Here is a 23,649-nt window from a genome sequence, read left to right on the forward strand (position 1 = left end):
GTTCACCACAATGGACTGAATTCAGACTGTCACGAGAACTGCGCATTTGAAACCAATTGACGTTATTTCTAAAAATAAAGGGGGAAGCTAAATTGATTAGAAATGACTCGAGTCGGGACAACCTTCGGTGACGTTGTCCGCCGCTCGCGTGGCGCATGCGCAGAGCGGCGCAGCGTCACCGCAGCAGCAGCAGCAGCAGCAGCAGCAGCAGCCGCAGCACCGTCAGGACTCTGGAGCTGCCGCCGTCCGGGAGACGGGAGCTGTCGTTTTGTTTATTTCACCACAGGTCAACTTTTCTCCACAATGTCGGGATTTGACAGCAACCCCTTCGTCGACCCGGTGGACGTCAACCCCTTCCAGGTGAGACTCCTGGTTCCTTTTACGTCTGATAGCCGAGTTTTGAGAGGGGTTTTTTCTTTCGTGTAAAGTGATAGACCGGGATAGTGCTCCAACAAAAACCTGTTTGGTTGGTTGCTGGGTTTGGCCTCAGTATTTCCTGGCTAAAGACTCGTCCCTTGTATCAAGTATGACACGTTGGAGTCTAATCTGAGGCTATATTTAACTATTATCTGTTACACAGTGTATACGCTGTACGAGAGTTGTCAACTTACTTGCACAGGTGAGTTTATCCACGAACAGGTGCCTGCTGTTGCTGTAGCCATCCGCAGTGACTAGTCCTCAGTGCGCCATTGATAAATACTGAGAGAGTGGTTATGTTAACTAGAGCTAAAGGGTTCACCATGGTATTTAATGGTGGACTTCGTACTCTGAAGGGGTCCTCGTTGGGAGCCGGAGGTGACCTCTTGTTTTCAGTTAATCGACTAACACAGGGGTGTCAAACAAGTGGTCCGCGGGCCAAAACTGGTCGCCAGAGGGTCCAATCCGGCCAACAGGATGAATTTTGCCAAGTGGGAAAATTACATAGAGGGCAGAAAAGGCATAATGTGTTGAAATTGCACGTATTTTCAAGTTGTTCATAATGTTTTGTAAAAGGATCCATTAACTGTAAACATCTTCATAATGTATCCTACTTGTACTTCTTTACACTAAAACAAAGGGAAGAATTTAGAGTTTTTGTGCTTTTATAGGTTATTATGTTATTATTTTACTGGTCTGGCTCACTTCAGATCAAATTGCGCTGTATGGCCCCTGAACTATAATAACTGACACCCCTGGACTAACAGCTCCAGGCTGTCATGTTAATGTACAGGTGAAGATGTCTTCGCCAAATATTTACTTTGAGTAAAAAACCTGTATGCTTATGCAAACCTTAAACAGAATCGAGAGTCCATAGGCTAGTTAATGCAGTGTTGCTTTCAAGTGCTCTTCCTGGACTGGTTGCTGCTCTCTTGGACGCAACAAATAATACAGCATAACATTGAGTTACATCTTGGTTTTCTTTTACAGGATGCCTCGGTCACCCAAGCTACCAGCGGAGCCACTGAAAACTTTGGGGAGTTCAACCCATTCTCTGCAACTGACATGGTTTGCTCCTCTTGTTTATAGCACTCTGATCATAAACAGATTATGAGACAATGGGCCTCTAAGCTCAGACACACACTTCTTCTACATTAATATGACCAACAAAACTGAAAGAGGTACAAAACGACTGCAAATAATAACAACGTGTAGTCGTTTGGTATCTCTTTGTGGTCATTTTGTGTCTCCCAGTGGTTGTTTGGTGTCATGTTATTTCTTTGTTGTCACTTTGGGGCTCCTTGTAGTCATTTTCCATCTGTTTACATTAGTCTGACTGACTTAACATCAAGAAATTTTAACAGGCTTTCCAAATGGAGGCTTTGTGCCTGTGCCTAGTTGGCCCCAGTTTGTTATCTTTCTATAGATGTGATTTACGAGAAGTCATTGAACAAAACAGATTGAATCCATTGTTTCACAGGGAACCCATACTGGCACAACCATCCCCATCTCTGCAGCCTCTCAACCTGCTGTCCTACAGACCTCTGTGGAGCAGAGCGCACAAGTGAGTCAGACATAGACATACACATTTATAAATGAAGGAAATTAAAGAAGATGGAGTTGAGTCACATTGCAGCCATTCAGTTGAGATGAACTAACCTGTTAGGTTTGACTGGGGTTATGAATGTAATATATCAGGATAATGGCAATAAAACAGTTTTAACTAAGCTGATGAAGAGGGAGTGTATTAGAACACAGTGGAGCCTAATCAGCCATTAAGTATTGAGCCAAACATCAACATTTTAAAATTGAGAGAATCATACAGGGCTATAAAGGCTCATAATGTAAAATACATTATGGTAAATATGAGAAATACGTTTAAGTTATTTTGATCCTAGAACTGTCACCAGTTCTGTATATTATATACCTGTGTGTGTGTGTATATATATATATATACCTGTATATTTTTTATGTAATCTTACTTACAAAGTTGTAGTCCAAAGTGCTATTTGGTGCAATATTCTGTCACCTATTGCCCAGCACATACTCCACTATCAATATTTGGCTTGATTTATTTTTGTCATCATAATATTCTAGCATTTTACATTTCAAAACATGCCACATGCAATCTACCATCTCAGACATTAAGTAGATGCTCTGCTGTCACACTTTCAATTTCAGTGCTACTGTTTACTCTGATAGTAGTGTGTCAGCAGTTATGATCAGGATGAAATTTGGTCTTCCACTCATTCACTCACTCACTCACTCACTCACTCACTCAGGCCAGTGCAGCTGCTGGCCAGGCTAACCTGATCAAACAGCAGGAGGAGCTGGAGAGGAAAGCAGCCGAGCTGGAGCGGAAGGAGCAGGAGCTCCAGAACAGGAGCGCAGGCAGAGCCAACACTGGAGGTAAGAGGCTGCAGTTCTAATGCTGCGTTCACATGGAGTCCGGCAGACGGCAGACCGGATGTCATTCTAGTGGACGAGAGGACGACGGTAAAACTTGGGAGAGGCCAACGAAAAATACCGTGGACGGCAACGGCAAACAGCAATGCCGTCTTGAGTTCAAATGTTTTAAAGGTGTACAGAAATGGCCGTTTGTCCTGTTTGTCGCGCCGAGTTGTCACGAGCTGCAACACGAGTTTACCCGAGTGAGGAAAACGAATTTGATTGGTCGTTATCGAGCGGGCGGGATATTCAAAGCTTGGGGCGAGACAGAGCTCCGTGTGTGTGTGCGTGTCTCTCGTGACGTTTGAATGACGGATGACGGATCCAATATCAGTGGCTGGTGAATCGTGTACAGGCTGACGTATAATCCGTGCACCTGCATTATCCAATGCGGAAAAAAAAAATACACACTTTCATCCCGGATTTACTCAAAAATAGAATTTTGCACAAAGTTTGGCCTACAACGTCTGAAAGATGAGTTATCACATTAATTTTATGACCCAAAGTGGGCTCAAATTTTGTTTGTTTGTTTGATTTTACCGTTCCATCCAGCGGCGTTTACCGTTTACCGTCTGCCGGACTCCATGTGAAGGCAGCATAAGTGCCATGTTACATTATGTGGTGTGTGTGAACTCTAAGAATCGTTGCAACAGAATAATCAAACTGTGAAATCTTTGTTTGTTAGCTAAGGAGAACAACTGGCCACCACTTCCCAGCTTCTCCCCTGTGAGACCGTGCTTCTACCAGGACTTTGAGGAGGATATCCCTGAGGAGTACCGCAAGATCTGCAAGAGGATGTACTACCTCTGGATGTGTATGTACATCTACATGCTGAATAGGAAAGTCATTGATCTGTAGGATAGTATGGTTTACTGTACATCCGGTTTTATGTGTAAACAAGTTCTTTATCTTGTGAAACAAACAAAAAAAAGAGCCTGGTTCATTGGTTTCCTGTGTGCTGTGTGTCTCCAGTCCACAGTGCCACTCTCTTCCTCAACGTGCTGGCCTGCCTGGCTTACTTCACTGCAGGCAGTAGTTATGGAGTGGACTTCGGTCTGTCCATCCTCTGGTTCGTCCTCTTCACCCCTGTGTCCTTCATCTGTTGGTACAGGCCTGTCTACAAAGCCTTCAGGTAGCACCGTTTCACCAGCTTTGTGATGATGATGATGATGATGATGATGATGATGATGATGATGATGATGATGATGATGATGATGATGATGATGATGATGATGATATGTATTTTGTTTTTTGTTCACTTTGCATTACATACAGGACTGGAAGGACATTTAAATTGTACCAGCAGTAGAATAGATTTTTTAAACTTTCATAGAAGTTTAAACAATCTCGTTCCCCATTTCTGCTTTGAAGAAGTTATAAGATAAGATAAGACTGCAGGACTATTCAGAATAATGTAAATAAAATTAAATCTTCAAAATTAATTTCTCTTGAGGGTTTTGCCTCCAGTCCTGGCCTATGAGAAAATTTTAGAAAAACTCTATATTTAATTTTCAGTGTGTGTACACAAGTCTTAAAATTGGGGGGCTTCAAATGAATGGTACAATCTGTTATCTACCGTGTTTATTATCTAAATAACATTTGAACTGTTTGTTTTTATTCCCCAGGTCTGACAGCTCCTTCAGCTTCTTCTTCTTCTTTTTTGTCTTCTTCTTCCAAGTGGCAGTGTACATTATCCAGACTGTGGGCATCCCCCACTGGGGAAACAGGTCAGTGAGGACCTATGTGACTGACTAATAATCTTCTTGTTTGGTGAAAGTGGTATAAATGCATGAGACAGTTGTTTATTGCTGCAATAGATTTCTATATCAATTAGTTAATATGAGTTTGTGCACTCTGCTTGGGTTAGCTGCTTAGTAAATATGGGTATGCATGGGTCAGTGTGTTTCTTCATTCACACCTACTGTATGTGTTTGTGTGTGTGTATATTCCTCTATCTTCTCTCTTGCATCTCTTTGACAGATTCCTGCTGCCCTAACTTGTCTGGGTTGCTGCTTTGTAAGTGTGTGGACATTTTCTCTTTGGGTTTCTTTTCTATATCTTTGTAAAATGTCCTAGGCTTTTCTACTTTCCATCACTCGCTTTTTTCAAAATTCATGCTTTTCCATTGGTCACTGGAGCAGGTTAAATTTTATTATAAGTTTTTTAATGCTGTAGACACTGTAGAGAATAATGTGACATGACACATGGTAATGTGATTGGATGTCTCTGTTGTTGGCAGTGGATGGATCTCATCGATCAGCATGATCAACACAAACCTGGCTGTGGCTGTGGTCATGATGGTGGTCGCCGGCTTTTTCACCGTGAATGCTGTGCTGGCTGTCATCCTACTGAAAATGGTACGCTGATGTACTGTAGAGTGTTTACAACTTTTTTTCACAACAGGAAATACTGTTAATAGTAATAGATAATGGTTTGTACATTCAAATAATCATGAGCCACCTTTTACAATCTGAGTCTCTCAGCAGGTTACATAAACCTAATTTGAATATTCTAACAAAAATGGCAGTCTATACATACAGTGCATTTGCACTAGAGATCAGCCCCTTATCATTGATTGAAGTTGCTCAAAATAGAGTCAGACATGGTGGGGTATACATATATAAATATAGGTATTCACACTAACTTCATGTTGTTTAGTCTCACTCCAACTCAGTCGGCTACAACAGATCAAAGGGAGAAATATAATGAGAGAAACTAAAAATGGTGGTGACAGAAACTTTGAACAGCAGCTGCAAGCAAGGGGCAACAAAGCCGTCACAGGAAATATGGAGATTTGAAAACTGCTGAATGAATACTGTATATATGCTCAGAAACACACTGAGGCAGGTCATGAAGTTGAGCCTATAAACATTTCATTTGGAAATAGTCAACACAGTCTTTACAGAAAACAAAATAAATGAGAATTGGAACAATTTACCCACTAGAAAAGCAACTGTGTTTTCCGGCTTTTTTTGAGGACAGCAGCACTTTGTGGCCGGACAAAGACGTTAGGGCATTTCAGTGTTAAGACGCTGTGTTAGGCCTGAGAGCCACATAGTCCCTCATTGTTTCCTGCAAATGTTTGTTGTTGCTGTGTAAGAAAATCAACTAGAAAGCAGTAAGAGAACAGATATGTCAACAGAGCCAGCACAATCCTAGAAATGTGTTATTTTGATAGAGACACAGATGCGTTTCGAAAAATTGCTATTTGGATCTTGACCCAAATCTGTATCAAAATACACACACTGATTGACAACCAGCACCATTTTGTCAAGTACTGTAGTTGATGAGAAAAAAGCAGTGAAAAGTTTTGAAACTGCCAAAAATAACTATCTGGAAATGTTACAAAATCCTTGGAGAAAAGAATCTTTTCAACACAATTTTTCAGTTCACTCAGGCGAGCCTCACTTTGAAAATTCCCAAGTGCTCAGGTGAACAGTGAAAGCTGACACAATTTCCAGTGGCATGTGTGATTCATCATCTGGTCTGATTTCTAAAGCTCTGTCCCTTTTTTTCGTTTCCTCAGGTCCACTCTAAGTACAGACGGACGGGTGCCAGCTTCACCAAGGCCCAGCAGGAGTTCTCCCAAGGAGTCCTGACCAACCGAACCTTCCAGTCTGCTGCAGCCGGTGCTGCCTCCTCTGCTGCCCAGGGAGCCTTTGGCAGGGGTCAGGGAAATTAGACTGTTTCCTTTAGGCTAGTCTCTTGTCTGATGCACCAGACTAGCCATGTCAGGGGTTTGACTATTTCATGGAAAGTCTTCTGAGGCTTTCCCCTTTCTCCATATAACACCTTTAAAGTTACTGGTATAATACAGAAGAGAAGCTAGAGGTCTTGCACTTGCATGCAATGACTTGCACATGTTGTTACTGAAGTCTTAACCTGCCTCATCTGCGTGTTCAAACTTCATGCTGTTGATATTGAGTGTATTCTGGGAAATGTAGGAAGTGACAAATGGAAGTTGAATCAAACAAGGCAAAAAGGAGAGAGAGTGGGAATGACAAAGGTGAATTGGCAATATGTCATCACTGAAAACTGGAACAATTTGGCATAGTAGATTAACATGGATGCTGCAGTAGTATGTACAGCCATACAGGGTACCCTGTCTATTGTTACATTACATTAAATTCATATCTTTTTCTGGCTACTCCTCACTGGTTGCCTGTACTATGAAATGCATCCTGTTCGATGTTACACTGTAATTGTTTCTCACTAAATTTCATATCTTCATGTGTATAATACTGTATTGGATAAGCTGATGATTAATGAAGGTGATGGGTTTTTTCTACTGTTTCGATCAGCTTATTGATTTAGATGAAGTAAGACAAAAAGCTCTTCTGTGGGCCAATGAAGACATGGTTTTACTGGTGCGTTTTATTTCAGGTTGACTTGATAGAAATAACCATTAACGTTTCTGTCACGGGAAGGACTCTTGCTCCAGAGAAGGTACAAGTTTATTAATGTAAAGTTACTGACTTAGCGTAGAATTTACATGTGTACTAAAAAAGGAAAGCACACTAATGAGCAGAAAGAACAATATTTATTTATAGAGCATCCTTTCTAATGACTTTATCTCCATGGTAATTCTACAGCAGACAAAGTTATGTGTTACTGAATAGTCACAGATTGTTTATACATGTTACTGTAATACTGACTTACTTTGTGTAGGTGTAACCTCAGGGCCTTTACACATGAGTGACCTACCAATTTTTGTGTTGGGATTTAAGCACAAAGCTGTTGGTTATTATTAATGTATTGTCTGATTCTGCTTGTCTTTATAGAGAAATGTGTTTTAAGGTGGAGCCCCCCCCCCCCCCCCCCCCCAGTGATCGGAGTGTGTAATGAGATATGTTGTAAATATTGGTGACTTATTTAAAACATTTAGTGGAGGGGTGTTAGATAGAAATTGCTTCTCTGTCTTAACATTTAATAAACTGTTTTCTCTCTTTTTGAAAATGTATATCATGTTTAGCTTAGCATGCTAACCTGCTAAAGATGTAATCAAATTGTAGAAAAGCTTTATAATGCAAAGTATATAATAGAGGTAGGTCTTTGATTCATCAACTCATGTTTAGCAACATGACACCGTTGTGTTGAGGCAGTTACAGTTTTAGTGTTTTGAGACTGGAGAGGTTTTGTCTGTATGTTCCTGCACATCTTTTTAAGATAAGAGATTTTCAAACTTGCAGTGAGATGTGGCACTAGCAGGATACGCCCCATTCTGAAGCATCATGCTAAGTTACTGTCCCCTCACCACACAGTAACGTAGGATGACACATGTTAACTGCATGCATGCTGGTGTTAGTTAACATAAGTTATTGTTGTTTAATACCACAGTTGACAATGCAGCAGTATACATTGATGCGAGTTATTTTAAACCTAGCTCCCAGATCAAGACTGACTGTCAAACCTGATTAGATACACAGATTAATCATCACAATCAATTCTTTTCTTTTTTTTTCACTTATTTATCAGTAGTTAGCCAAACTGCTAATACCTAACTAATTTGTATATATTTTATATTTTAATTTATTAAAATTAAACAAATAAAAAAAAGGGGCTATTTTGTAAACAAATATAGCCAGAAAGAAAAGAAGAATCACTGCAGAAATGGTGTGAATCTATAGCAATGTGTGTTTTCGGTTTCTTCTTATGATTACAAATTTGAGAAAGGTGAACATTTTCAGTATCCAAGGAATAGAAATGAGCCTGCCTCGAGGATCACTGGGCCCTGGCCGGCTCAACCTCCGCATTCCACAGATGTATCCATGGCAACAGCTTTTAGTGTTGCTCATCCCAAGATGGCGGACCAAGAAGCGACCACGGTGGTGAGTGCAAGAGCCAAAGCTTGTCAACCTTTGCTTGTGTGAATACACCAGTGAAGGAAGAGTTGGGGGGAGTTGTAGTGTGACACCTGAGGGAGTTGTTGTAACGCCAGGTTTAAAAACAACCGTCGTGTAACGTTAGTTGTTTGAACGGCAGCTAGCTGCCTGGCTAGCCGACTCTTAAGTCAGAGCTAAGTTAATTAGCCACAGCTAGCAGCAACTTGCACTGTGTATAATCCTGCTCCTCCAAGGACAAAGTCAAAGCTGAGAGGTAACATTCGGAGCTACAGTGCAGTGACAGTGCAAACGTGCATTTACAAAAACCAAAACCGCTTTATTCGATAGGTAACACTATTTATTGACACAGATCTGGCTTTACCACAAATCCCAGCTATGCAATGGCCTGAACATCTACCTGTCAGGAAGTGACGAGCTGTGGAGAGTATTGGTACACGGTGCAGATAAAACATCTGCTTGAATGCACCAGTCAGTCAAATAGGGGGATGACTTGAATGAACGTTGAACGCTGGACTTGTGCATGTATCCATCTACCTGTAGCCTACATAAGGTAGCTCTATCGCAGAACTAATAATGTAAACATATTCTAGCTCTTCTTTATTCAGAGAGTTCAAACTCCATGTCAGCAACCTCACACTCTTGTCATAATTTCCTTTAGAGATGTTAAATCCCCAACCAAAAGTTTGTAATAATATATTTTGCATCTGCTCCAGCCCATACAATACACTTTCATCTTATATGGAGAGCTGTGATCTGTTTTGAACTGAATAGGTTTTGAGACAAGGTATTTAATGCTGACTGCCATTGTACTTAGATTGTGTCACTCTTATAGACAGTCCTGCCCATGAGACACTATATGTTTGCTGTTAAGTATTTACTTGATTGTGTTTTAATTGTGATTTTTCAGCTCCCAGTCTCTGCTGAAGCCAAGAAACGCCGGGCCCCTAAAGGTACAGCATAAACTAACACTTGCAAGTCATCTTACAAGATGGTTTTCAAGCAACAGAATTCCTTCTGTGACGCCCATTATTTTGTAATTAATGTCTGTCAAGTTGTGTGCAGCTGATAAGTGAGTGAGTTTGCAACACAGTGTCCTGCAGAGGTCACCCTTACTCTTCTCTTCACTGTCCCTAGAAGGGATAAGCCTTGCATCCAGAATAACAGTCAGCCATGTTGCAGACATTCCTATGTGAAAAATGTTTGTCAACAATTCAGGATATTTTGTACTCATCATTATGGTCTACTTTGCCATTTGTCATTTGCCAGTTAATACATTGTTTTGTAATTATTGTCATCAGTGCTGAGAAGTCCTATATAAGCAATTCAGTACACGCTACTTTGTCATATTGTATTTGCATGCAGGGATCCCTCACATGGCATGTCAACCCTTTCCATTGTGTAGTTAGTGTAACGTGAGGAAATAATGGTAATTTAATTTAAGGTGACGACGAGTAACGGAGCGATAAAACCAGAAAGTAATATTAGATTTGTATTGGGTAGTGTAATGTAGCTAAGTGTACAGTACCCCTACATGAACAAAATATTTCACAACTAAGGGAAAAACAAAAAAACTCTGAATTATTAGGCTATTCTTCCTATGAATCTAATAAACTATATTTTATTATTAGAGTGCAATATTTGGAAGAACCATTCAGTAAAATTCTGCATAATGGTATAAAATATAGACTAAGTTCAGAATTTATGGACACAATTTGTAAAAGCCACTTGTGTGATAAAAATATAATGGCAGTCAGGTGTACTAACTTAATAGCTTATTAAGGGAATTGTGTCCTCATCATGTTGTAGACATTTCATGCATGTAAAAAAGTGACACACAGATGAGTATGAAGACTCTGAAAATATGAAATAATTGATTGTGTATAGTTTAGAACCACCATCCAATAAAAAGTCAGAAATTACACTTTTATCAAGCTTCTGTGTTCATACTGTTTTTACATCATCGCATTAGGGTTATGTATTTTACACACAAAATTAGTCATTATGCACAATGAATACACTATATGTTTATTATTATGTTTTGTGCAATGCAGTTCACACAGTGGGGAAATTTGAGCATGCCCACCAGAAAGTCCTAAAAATAAATCTGAAACCAGAAAAAAAAGAGAAAAGGAAAAAACAAAATGTCAGCCATTTCACCTTTTTTCAGGACGGTATGTTTGGTTTTTATAGAATCAAGTAAATTTCTTGACACTAGTACAGTTATCTGCCTTTTTCGAGATATGAACGCTCATTTGGGTCAAATTCCTGGGCAGAATAAGTGTTGACGGTTGAATACGAGAATAGATAGCTTGACAAGACCACGAGTGTTTGAAGTTTCTTGCGGTAAAATTTCCGAAATAATTTTCATCATATTTTTCATTACATTCTCACCATGTGTCTTTTGATCTCAGCATGCTTCTTCGCCGCTCTTATCCCCTTTTAACAGATGGTTGAAGCACATGGAAGGCAAATCTGTCTTAGCATTAGCCAGATCAAATACAACAATGAGAAAATTCCTCCATGTTTGGGATAAAGTTTTTTTTACAGGACTATATTTAGGAGACCTCATGCTGCGCTCTTCTTCTTTCCTCCTCTTCTACCCTTCTTTCAGACGGTAGTTGCAGGAATACATGTCACACATGTATCCCATCTCTCTTCTCCAAATCTGCCCTGCTTTGTGTGTGTGGACACTGGAGCACCACAGGGCCACAGCTGAAACCCAGAGACAAGAATATTATTGCTGTCTCAGCAGGAAGAAAGCGGATTAGGTTGCTACAAATAGGGCCGTTCCGAATCTTGACGCGGCAAACGTGTGAAGGCCGTGTAGTCTCTCGCACTCGACGATGGAGAGGATTTCTGTGAAGTAGTTGGAAGAGGCTCCAGTTCTAGCAGCGCATCGACAGAGCACAGCTTGAAGCGCTGACAGATAAAAACAGAAGGGAGCTTTAGTGTAATTCACACTGTATTTCTACATAGGCAGTTCATTAATGATATTCCCCAATGTCAGTGGCAGACTCAAAGCCCGGCGCTTCGTTTCACAACGCATTGAATCCTATTTTTAGCCTCGGAGGGAAGGTAGAAGGTGCAAGATAACAGGATTACCAGAATCAAACTCACTCGAATTGGAATTACGTTCGCTTGCTTGTAAAATGAAATGTTGTACTCCGCTGGGAAGAGGACTTGGAGCATTGTTGTTCCCCTTCTTGAGGTTACCTAACCCTTTCTAAAGCTGGCTTTGCATTGTGCCGCTCGTTCCTACAGCCTCCCTCTTTTACTCCGTCTCTACGCCCTCTGTTCTGTCACAAGCACCTGGCTTGCGAGAGACATTGTTGCCCAGGCAACGGGAAGAATCTCTCAGCCTGCCGAGACATTAAAAGAGAAACGGGGAAGGGTAAAAAAAAAAAAAAAAAAACTGTGTTTGTAACGAAAAACTTGCTTACAAGGTGACATTTACAGTGTGGCTGGTGAATTGATTATAGTTTAGCCTAGGGTTTTTGGTTGAAGTGTTAACATCTATGTTAACTGTCAGATCAAAGACTCGCTAGTGACTGCAGTGGGAGGGTTCTTTCAGGATTATTTATTCAACTGTCAAATTGAAAAGAAAGACGGTATGAATTAAAAATAGTCCAAATAGACATAAGTCTTAATAGCCTGAGCCGTCTGCTTGTGAGCCAAAACTTGCTAACGAGCCGAGATTTACAATGCGTCTGGTGAATTGACTTAAATTTAGCCCATGGATTTATGTTGAAGTGTTACATCAATGTTAACTGTCAGATCAGAGACTTACTAATGATTGCGAAAGGAGGGCACTTTCAGGATTACTCATTCACTTATCAGCTGAATAAGACATCATCTGAACAGTTAAGGGTAATGAGTTTAAAAGTTTCCTAGACATCTGAAATTACAGTCTTCTCATCTTCTTCTGTCCCTCCGCCCACCCCAGCTCCGGAGCTTCCCATTGTGGAGAGGAGAAACTGGCTAATCCACCAGCACTATATCCGCAAAGACTATGATACCTGTAAGGTAAAGCAGCTCCATCCTTCCGCCCCCCCTATGGTTTAGTCTGTCGTTGACTTGTGTCCCAGCTCACTACTGGACTGGTTGACCTTTTAAACATAATGAGGATAATGAATGCCCGGCATGTACAAGGTCCCGTCTAACTCTGTACTTCATTATGGCCTAATTCACTACACTGATCTGCGTATTCCCACATGAACACTTCAGGTATTTAATAAAGTCTCTGAATACAGGATCTCATTTATATAGGATGAAATACGTTCAGGCGTAAAGAATATGCTATCATACTCACACTAGAATCACGCTAGAGTTGGTTTTCAGCACATCCTAAAGTATTTCTTATTCAAGCATGTCATGTTCTAGGCAACGTCCCCATTCATACCTGCAGAAATAACATCCGCCTCACTTGTAGACATTGTCTCTCTTTTCTGTGTCCGTGTAGGCGATCATCAAAGAGCAGCTGCAGGAGACTAATGGAATGTGTGAATATGCCATATATGTTCAAGGTGAGCCGTCATTTTCATAGTAGCCTCTCTCTCTCTCTAACACATCAAACACGTACTGTATGATGTTAACGAACAGCTACATCAAATGAAGCCTGTGTGGTAGTCAACGCCCAAGCTCCTCAATACATCATTTAGTTCCCTCCAAATCTGCTCTTTGGACCCCATGCTGTGCCTTTGATTTTTTAATGTGTTTTTTTTTTTTCGTACTTCCTCATTTAGATTAAGATCCTCTCTTTTTTGTTTTTTAATTTCCTCCTGCAGCACTAATCTTGCGTCTTGAGGGCAAGATCCAGCAGTCCCTGGAGCTGTTTCAGAGCTGTGCCATCCTTAATCCCAGCAGTGCTGACAATCTCAAGCAAGTGGCCAGATCCCTGTGAGTCTACCGCCCTCAAGTCCTTGGATGCATCAACCCATCTCCATTAGACTCAAAATAGAAATAAGCACTGATAACAGGCGAACTGCAAGCCAGTTGCGGCCCAAACTTTTTTTAACAGTAGGGGGAAATTAATCCACCCCCAGTGACTGTATTCCACAGTTGTGGGATTTTATTAATAGCTATTCAGCATGCAGTGATTAAGATGGGTTAATATCTTATGTGGATTATTGTTGTTTATTCATTTTGCAGATTTCTCCTGGGAAAGCACAAAGCAGCCATTGAATTCTACCATGAAGCTGCAAGGCTCAATGACAAAGACTGGGTAAAAGAAAAGAAACACTTTGTGTGCTGAGTGTCTGCTTTGTCTTAAAGTTTGTCAGGGAAAATGCTCAGTGGGCTTGGCACCTTTCTCTCCGAACACCAAGTTCTCAACAAATTCTCACCACATTTTAGACAGAAAAACTTAGACTGAACCAATTTGTCTCACTCAGGCAACAATTTATCAAGAACAATTTGGTTGCACTTCCAAACCGGTCCAGGGCTGTGTTACTTTAAAGCCTTTAAAATTGCATTAAACAGGCCAGGCAAGGGCCATTAATCACCCGCACCCACATGTTTTGGAAATTTGAACTGTCGCTTCTAATACTGCTGACATTAATACTGTAGAATTTGTATTCCACAGAGCTGTTGTCTTAAATAACTTTTAGTTTTGGAAATTAAATTTAGCTCAGCCTTGTTCAGTTAAGCATGCAGCAACACTCCATGTAAAATTTGGCATTTTCTTCCCCCAGGAGATCAGTCATAATTTGGGTGTGTGCTATTTCTTCATCAAAGACTTCAAAAATGTGAGTATGTGGATTTTACCAACGCTGCATGCTACGAATTGTTCTCATTAAACAGTGTTCTGATCATTTTGATGTTCCGTCTGTGTCAGGCTGAAGATCATCTAAACGTGGCTCTCATCATAAATAAACACGACAAAACGTTTATGATGCTCGGGAAGGTTCATCTGGTTGCTGGCGAAACTGACAAAGCCATTGAAGTGTACAAGAGAGCAGTGGAGTGAGTAACCTGCACATGTGGATGCTACAAAGCACTGACAAGACCTGTATGAAATCAGTATGTAATGAATAACAATCATCCTAGGTACAGTAGGAGCATTATGGTCCTGCATTTACAGCCTTTTGGAGTAAAAATACAGTAATGCAGTGGTTCTCAACCTTTTTTGGCTCATGACCCCATTTTGACATCACAAATTTCTGGCGACCCCCGATCACACACGGTCATGTGATCGCGGCCGTCAATCATGCCTCAGCTCTCTGTCTTCATGATGGCAGAATGTAAATATACTCAGAGGGGCTGTTTCAGTGGAGAGTTGTTGCTCCCACTTGGTTTATCTGATGATTTCCAGTCTTTTGAGCTAATTTCACTCACTTTGGCCCTTCAATTTCACACTAAGCTCCTGCCTCGCCACATTTTAACCTGGGGTTCTCTTCACTTTAGTATAAATTCCTTTCATTTCCACTTCTGTTCACATGTTGAATATTTAAACATCAGGCTATGGCGTAAATAAAGAAATGACATCAGTGTTTATAATAGGCCTCATTATGGCTACCTCCTGTTGGGGATAAATGAATTAATCAAGTGCCCCAATAGTGGGGTTGCTTTTAATGAGACATACCACTGTGAGTCTTATTTTAATGCTGATCTGCTGATCTGCCTCTTCTCTAACATTTTTCTTTGAGCCATATTGCCCCCCCCCCCTTCAAACCCCCCATAGGTCATAATTAATACTTCCCAATTTACCGAATCAAAGCCTGATTGAATAATCAGCAGATTCCTTGAATATCAACTATGTTTGCCCAAGAATAAGTGCAGGTATTAAATGTAATTACAGGCAGAGTTAAAGTGACATTTTTCATTTGGATTGTTTCATTCTCAACTCAGATATTCCCCAGAGAACACCGAGCTCCTGACGACTCTGGGCCTGCTGTTTTTACAGGTAGGTGGGATGTTTTGTGTTTTGTTTTTTGGTATATTTTCAGTGAAATGGTGTGTACTACAGGATAAGTGCCATACCAAGTATATGCATCTGAAACTGAATATAATTTTCTGTGTTCATTTTTCATCAGCTTGGGAAATACCAAAAAGCGTTTGAGCATCTTGGAAATGCCCTCACGTTTGACCCCAATAATTATAAGGTATGTGGGTGCTTGAACAAACATTATACTTTGGTATAAACTGAGCTTTCTTACTAAGCTACCTGAGGACAGTGCATAGGGCTTCTTATGGAGCAGCTCAGTTAAAATATAAGGTCAATCCCCGTCAGGTGGAACGGTCTGTCTTTCATCATGTGCTGTTTCAAAGAGAGCATCTTCCTCTAATGTCTCTCTCTAATCATTGTTTTTATTCCCAGGCCATCCTGGCTGCAGGCAGCATGATGCAGACCCACGGTGACTTTGATGTGGCCATGAACAAGTACCGAGTGGCAGCTTGTGCCGTGCCCGAGAACCCCCCTCTCTGGAACAACATCGGCATGTGCTTCTTTGGGAAGAAGAAATATGTGGCTGTGAGTGATGCTGTGTTTGAGTTTTCTCAATGAAAGACATAATGAAGGTAGTGCGCATAACCAAAGAAAAGGCTGCATTTTGAAATATATCAGCAAATATCCGGATTAACAGTAATTAACAATAAAAGACATAGTCATAGACAGAGTCATATACTGTAGCACACACAGGCCAAGTTAGGACATATTGTTCAGTTGTTCACACAGACAAACCATCTAGTGATTACAGATCCACTGTTAATCCAATTTGCTGAGATCATATTTATAAGTACAGTTTATATGTGTTAGTGCTGTCAATTGATGAAAATATTTAATCAAGATTAATCTCATGAATGTCATAGTTAACTCACGATTAATCGCAAATTAATCGCACATTTTTATCTATTCTAAATGTCCCTTGAATTATAATTTTAATACTGTTATCCACATGGAAAAGCGAATATTGCTTTATGCAAATGCTTTTTTTTATTGAAAACAACGTGTAGTGTTATATTTCACACTAACATTCTCACTTTGAGCAGTCATTCACATTTGAAGCAAAATCTCCCACAATGTAACACTGTCTATCAATAAACGAAGTCAAAGTTTTGACTCATCTGATGAGAAAGATTATGACAAAAAGACGAGAGTTGGAAATTCATCCAGTGAGAAATGTTCCACAGTGCAAAATGAAGTGCGATTAAAATGCGTTAATTCTTTTACGTGTTAATTTTTGTGTAATTAATTAATAATACGTTAAAGTCCCGGCCCTAATATATACTGTATATATTGGTATACCTACTAAATGGTAATATATGCCCCTGCAGAATCTGTGGTTCCTGAGCTTGTTCTTCATACATTATTAAGATACTTTTGTCTTCTCTTTCCCAACTTCATTTTCCCCACAGGCCATCAGCTGCCTGAAGCGGGCCCACTACTTGTCTCCTTTTGACTGGAAAGTGTTGTACAACCTGGGTCTGGTACACTTGACGATGCAGCAGTACGCTTCAGCCTTCCACTTCCTCAGTGCAGCCATCAACCTGAACCCACGAATGGGGGAACTCTACATGTTGCTGGCAGGTAGAGGAAGGCATTAATGATTAGATTTTGCTTCTAAAGAGACATAATAATGGCAGATCTTTTGATATTTGTACTTGCAAGGGAAAGCAACAGCTCTTGCATTTTTAGATAATTCAGTAACTGTTGACATCTGTCTCATATTTATGATAAACAGTTGCTCTGACCAACTTGGAGGATGTGGAGAATGCCACCAGAGCGTATGAACAGGCTGTGACTCTGGATGAGTGAGTCTGTCTTACATTCTTTCATTGCCTGGATTAAATAATGAATTGAAGCTGTATCACATTACTGATTGTTTTCTCCTTTGGTGGTCAACTTCCTACAGATCCAACCCCCTGGTTAACCTGAACTTTGCGATCTTCCTCTATAATCACGGTGACAAGAAGGGAGCTCTGGATCAGTATCAGGAGATGGAGAGGAAAGTCAACCAAATTCGAGACAGCAGTAACAGCTTTGAATTTGATCCTGAGGTACTGTAGTTCCTGTTGTCGAAGTCATTTGTTGAAGTTATTACTTGTTGTCAAGCCTTACTTTAGCTGTCTCTAACAGCTGATGGACATGGCTCAGAAGATGGGAGGTGCTCTGCAGGTGACGGAGAGTCTGGTGTGGATTAAACCAGGCAAGGACTCTAAATCAAAACCTAACTCAGCAGCAGCTGCCAAAACCCCTGGCGCTCCACTGGGTACTAACCAAGCCCTGGGTCAGGCCATGTCCTCTGCTGCCAGTTACAACAAGAACATCCAGTTACCAACAGGTACCAACTGCCACACTATGCTTTATAGAAAGTGAAGTAGGGCTTAATGATCATTGAATTGTTATAATAATCACAATCCCCCAAATCACAAAAGCTGCAATATTTTGATGAAGATAAAATGTGACGGAGCATACCATAAATATATACTGGGAACTGTGGTGCGACGGAAATGATTTATAAATCATATTCTTCAGACGTAAAGGAACATTTTTGTATATTTTTAGTGAAAATGAAATGCAAAAATGAAATTGTGACTCTGTATCATGCTCATTAGTATTTTTCCATATGAGAGAAAGTGAAGCTTCTGTTGTGATGTTTTGATTGAATGTGAAAGTGACATGTACATGCAAAACCTGACAAATCCAGAACCAGGGCAAACTTCTGTATGAAGTTTGTTCAGACTGAGCACTGACTGAAAATTAGGTTGAAAAAAAAAAAATCCTGTCCAGTATTACACTGCCAGTGCAGATGATGATAAATTTCACAGCCCTCACCTCTCTCCATTAAACCAAAGCCCAATTTTTCATTTAAAATGAGAACTTAAAAATATCTCTTGTCTGCACTGCTCTCCAAGACTGAATATACTGTATATGGGCTAAGGCCAAATAGAATATGTGAATAATAGAAGCTAACCTCTAGCCAGTGTATATTCTTGGCAACAAAAGAAAATCATACAAAGGTAAAATAATAAATTCAAGGTTCCTCTGAATTGATTCTCAAAAGTAAGTCGACAGGAATGCTGTTATTCAGAAGAGTTTGTTTGTGTTTTCTACCAGTGTTATTTAGCTGCTAACAAATGACGTCAGAACCCTGCGTACATGTTCAGTGACTGACGTTTTCATCCAGTCATTACACAGTCAAATATACACCTATCAGCATTTAACTAGTCACCTGTCTCAATGTTATCACTGACAACTGAATCTAGAAATAATCTTTCAAATCAAATTAACGATTCAAAATTAACTATGCATCATGTATACATATCAGTCACAAGATTACCAGTTTTAATGTAATGACTGATGAGTCTACAGCCTGTTAAAGTCACTGCCACTAATTACTCTCTATATAAAGAGGAGATTATTATGTATTTGCTTGTGTCACTATTGCTACAACAACTAGTTTGATTTAGCTGGAGGTCAGGATCCAGTAGTAGTTCTGACCCCCACTGTTGAGACACCATACTGTACATGAAAAATGAATTAATTTAAGTGATAACTTGATAACAAGATAACTTAAAGCAGAAGTGAGTGATCCGGTCGTTTTCGCTAATGCTGCGTTCCAGGCAGGCTTTTGAAATCGTAAATTACAGCTTCAAGTCACAACTTACGACTTTGTAGCGTTCCAGGCAACCCACTCGTGTTTTTCCGACCTGTTTTACCGGTGAAAGTCACTATAACGGCCACTCGTAACTTCCGACCGGTGAACTCGTACCAGATCGAACTGGTACCACTTCACGGTCGGAAAAATACGAGTTTCCTTGTACGCACCATAACAGTCCTCGTCGCTACGTCACCACATTCACGGCGTTCCTTGGCTGCACACACAGCCCTGCATGCCGTTCTCTCTCCTCATTGGATAAAAACTGTAGGATACGATAAATGTTTTCTCTTCGGCTCAGAGCAGAGCAGAGGGACTGAGAGACCCGTGATTCAGTCCAAACACTCTATGTAAGTGATTGCTGTCGGAAGATAGAACTATTTAAGACTTATATTAACACAAATATATCACTCACTTCTGCTTTAAGTGATATAAGAAAGTTATTTGCACCAACGAAAGCATTGTAAATGGTTAGGTTCTAAAAGGTGAGTGTTTGTACTGGCATGTTTGCGCTGGCATTCAGCAGCCTTCTAAATCTCGTCCATGTGTGTTATAGAGATGGCTACAGTGAAAAACAAGAGTCCAAGATAAATGTTAGTGTCAAAGTATTTGTGTTTGAAGCTTCACCAACGTTTTAAAGTGATGAAATGGAAGATTTCACAACTGGAAAATGTGACGTGACACCTTCCTCACCTAGTCAGGTCAGGTCTCTCTTGTAAAAGACATAATGTATCTCTGGAGAGAGTCCTGGTTAAATAATGGATCATTTAAAAGTTGTACAGTCACATTAGGCAACAACGTGATGTGATGTCATGGTTTCACTGAAGCAAGCACAGTGTATCAGTGTTTTCTATTGGCAGTGGTTGGCCTCAGCTGTGCTCTGTCGGTGAATATCAACATGTTTAAAGTCAACCACTGGTGAACTATGACCTGTGAGTTCACCGTGGCCAGCGTGAGATTCCATTAAAACAAGAAGCACATACTTGAAGTCATCCATTATGCAGATCATTGGGAACTGAAAAAGTTTGTGAAAAATGAATTGAAAATTGTGTCATCAGCTCTTATTTTTGTATGGTTTTCAGGAGTTTCTAAAGGCCCCTCCATGCCTCTGGAGCCAGAACCTGATGTGGAGAAAGCCCCCAGCCCGCCCTCCGATCCTCCAGGCTCCCCAGAACCTGCAGAGTCGGAAAATGCCAAACCCAGAACCTCCAAGAGGAAAACTAAGGTGGAGGAATGAACAAATGAGCTTAGTGGCTTCAGTCTTACTTGGCATCCTTGTCATTAGTTGAGTCTCATGTTATGAAGGTAAACAAAGGTTCTTAAAGGAATAGTTCAATATTTTGGCAAATTTGCCATTGCCATAATCCCTATAGTCATATCAGTAGGTTCGTTACCTTTAATTGTCGGTGCAAGCTATTTTTAGAACGGCGGAGCTACGCTACGTAGGCTCATGGGATTTCTTGGTTTCCCTCATCAAATTCAACAAATACACAATCCAACAACTCCAAAATGCTCTGGTGGACAAGTTGTGACCTGCACATTCACCACACTATGAGATAATAACAGAACGTTACCAGACAGAGTTGTTTTCGAGGTAAATGCAGAGACTGCTTGCACCAGAGAAATCCTCACAAATCTACTCCTAAAACTATAGGGATTATGGCAATGGGTCAATTTGCCAAAATGTTGAATTATCCCTTTAAACAGCAGCAGAGCTACTGTATGTGTGGTCTTGTAGCTCATTGTAGTTAGACATGAAGCCTTGAGTTAATGGCATGTGGTTTAGGTGCGTGGTGGCGCACAGACATTTCATGTCTCGCACAGTAATTCACCTTTACAATGAAAAGGGTAATGTCGAGTGTCGACGTGCGCCTCTGTCATATGGTTTTTTTCAGGAATATTGAATGTCACTTCATTGTTTACTGCTTTTTAAACCAAAATCATTCTTTTATAAATCTGCGTAGGTGTGGCAGGTTTTCGTGCGCAGATCAAAACCAACTCCGACAGGTGTTGCAGTCAAAGAATGTCTGTTCAACAAAATGGTGATAAGTGCATTTGTGCAGTTGCAAATGTTAATACTTGGATGAGCCTAGCAATATGGCTGAATGATGCATTTTCCTTGTATGGACTTCTCCGGGGAAGGTATCAGTCCTTCAGCTGCTGGGCTTCCCTGCAGCAAAAACCATGTGAAGGAAACGCTGCGACAATCACTGTTGAAGTCTGAGGACAGAAAGAAATGTCTCTGAATAGATACAGGGTGTTTGTATGGTACGGCTCTTTTTTGAGGGTTGAGTGTAAATAGCGATAGATGCTTTCATATGTGGATATATAGAGAGTAATGTATTTAATATTAAAGAAGAGAGTTTAATGAAATGGGTGTTGTGCCTCTTTTACAAAGTCTAACCTGTGTGTTCTCCTGTGTTAAGGTCACTCAGTTCAGCAGGCACCACCGACAGGGGACAGTGTTGTTTAAGAGCCTTTTACAGTCTCCTCATTATCTAAAGACACCGTCCATGCTCTGAACAAGAAGAAAACCTTCCTCCGCGCTAATGTTCAAACTGTCAACAAAGTTCTTCTCCGATGAAGACTTACCGTCCAGTATCTGTTTCTAAAGTGTAAAATATTTATGTATTGATATTGTTTGTGTGCATGCGAAATATGCAACAGCACCGAACCACTCATCAAGCCAAGCATTTCCTCAGTCAGGATGAACATCCACTAATGGCTGTGGGGGAAAAGAACATGAATAAGAGATGAAGTGTTCTTGTGTAAGATGGGACCTCATAAAATATCTGCACCGAAGGTCACAGAGAAACTGAAATTATTTACGTATATGAATTGTGATGTGGATGGGACAGACTGTGTGCGTATAGACCAAGCATATTTATGACATACAGCATGCCCCTGTGACGAAGTTTAGATAGACAAATATATTTATGTCTGCGTGTTTAATAATTTGGAGGGATATAAATATTTGAAATGCTGCTGTTTTGTTTAGCTGTTTAGAGACTGAGCTATAAAACAAAAGGACAAAAAAGGTGAATATACACATTCACACTGCTGATGGGTCAAAACTACTGGGAACTGTGACCGAGACTACTGGACAGTGGAGGCGGTTCAATTTGTGGGAAGTCTTGGGAGCAACAACCACATTGAACAGTATTTTATAATATATTGCGAATTGGTTTTTGGAAATTTAAGGGCATTCAACTGAAAAAAGAATACAAAAATAATCCAATGTCAGACCAGAATTTTTTCTTTTTTCTTTTCTCACAGTTTTGTTTTAAATCCTGACCTGAGATATAATAAAAACAACAGATGCTTGACTGTGACTAGTTGAGATAATGGTGCATCAGAAGAAAACACTTGATATAAAGACAAAATAGTCATGTTGAAATAGTTGTAATGGATTGCCTCTCTGTTGTTAAGAGATACCGAGTTTCAAATTAGGGTCTTCACTTCATGAGGATGAGCTGGTCTTGGAGCTGTGGCTCCTCTCTGAAGCACTTCAGATACAGAAACAAGTAAATAAAACTCCAGCGTGCATTCACCACCCTCAAACCTTTCACATCCCCAGACTGAATTTACATGTTAGGTTTCCGATCAGTAAACTGCACTACATATTCAATGAATGTTTTTCCTCACAAAGTCCCTCAGGAAAGTCACGGTCTTCCTTCGTGCTCTGTAAGTATACAATTTACATTTCTATATTTATTTTTTTAAACCAGTTTTACTGACAGTATGTATAAGGAAGAACCTGAAGGCCTGAGCAGTGAAAACAACTTCAGGTGAGTACAAGAGTCAGGGGTTTCTCTTTATTTCCATGTTTTTCCTCATTCTTAACAAATTCTACAGTAAGATCCAAAAAAAGTCTTCCTAGAGTGCAGGAACTTGGTAGTCAGTGTTAAACTCATGAATGTGTATGCGTTATATGTTTGCAATCCCGCAAAGACAAATTTGTTCAGTCTTTGTGGAAGCGCAAAGACTGAACTGCACAATTATAGAATCAGCTTATTGGCACCATTTATCTCCTAAAGTGAACCCCATGATTTCAGACTCATTGAATATGATTCAAGTGAGGAGTAATTACCTGTGCAGTCAAATTAAGATCAGTAGAATGTAACAGTAGAATATAAATGGCTGTTAATGAAGTTGGGAATTGAGATATTCTGTCAGTTGTAATCTTTTTCTTCCTGGTGGTTTTAGGTTCACCTTTTAGTCGGTGTATTTTTCATTTCTGATGTTTTCACTGAGCACATTTATTAAATATATAGAATAATTTATAAAGTAACTGTCACCGTGTTATAATCCATGGTAGAGATAACCACTGCCACTGATCTCTCTGT

General features: G+C 40.2%; 2 protein-coding genes across 2 annotated transcripts; both read left to right on the forward strand.

The window, feature by feature from the left end:
- The first annotated feature begins 213 nt into the window (after nt 1–213).
- scamp2l (secretory carrier membrane protein 2, like) lies at nt 214–7,738 on the forward strand. Its single transcript, XM_083994353.1, has 9 exons — nt 214–360; nt 1,408–1,485; nt 1,898–1,981; nt 2,700–2,826; nt 3,551–3,679; nt 3,838–3,997; nt 4,491–4,592; nt 5,105–5,222; nt 6,392–7,738. Exons 1-9 carry the CDS (start codon nt 304–306, stop codon nt 6,545–6,547), a joined length of 1,011 nt encoding a protein of 336 aa, XP_083850479.1. The 5' UTR covers nt 214–303; the 3' UTR covers nt 6,548–7,738.
- Nucleotides 7,739–8,633: 895 nt separating this feature from the next.
- Nucleotides 8,634–21,591, forward strand: bbs4 (Bardet-Biedl syndrome 4; the record flags this gene model as incomplete). Its single annotated transcript, XM_083998621.1, has 16 exons — nt 8,634–8,693; nt 9,616–9,658; nt 12,652–12,731; nt 13,168–13,231; nt 13,493–13,604; nt 13,857–13,929; nt 14,399–14,452; nt 14,542–14,669; nt 15,555–15,609; nt 15,740–15,808; nt 16,024–16,176; nt 17,061–17,232; nt 17,387–17,456; nt 17,558–17,702; nt 17,782–17,986; nt 20,386–21,591. 16 exons carry the CDS (start codon nt 8,634–8,636, stop codon nt 20,538–20,540), a joined length of 1,638 nt encoding a protein of 545 aa, XP_083854747.1. The 3' UTR covers nt 20,541–21,591.
- Nucleotides 21,592–23,649: the final 2,058 nt, after the last annotated feature.

The sequence above is a fragment of the Trachurus trachurus genome, assembly GCF_905171665.1.
Source record: "Trachurus trachurus genome assembly, chromosome: 3".
Classification (NCBI taxonomy): domain Eukaryota; kingdom Metazoa; phylum Chordata; class Actinopteri; order Carangiformes; family Carangidae; genus Trachurus; species Trachurus trachurus.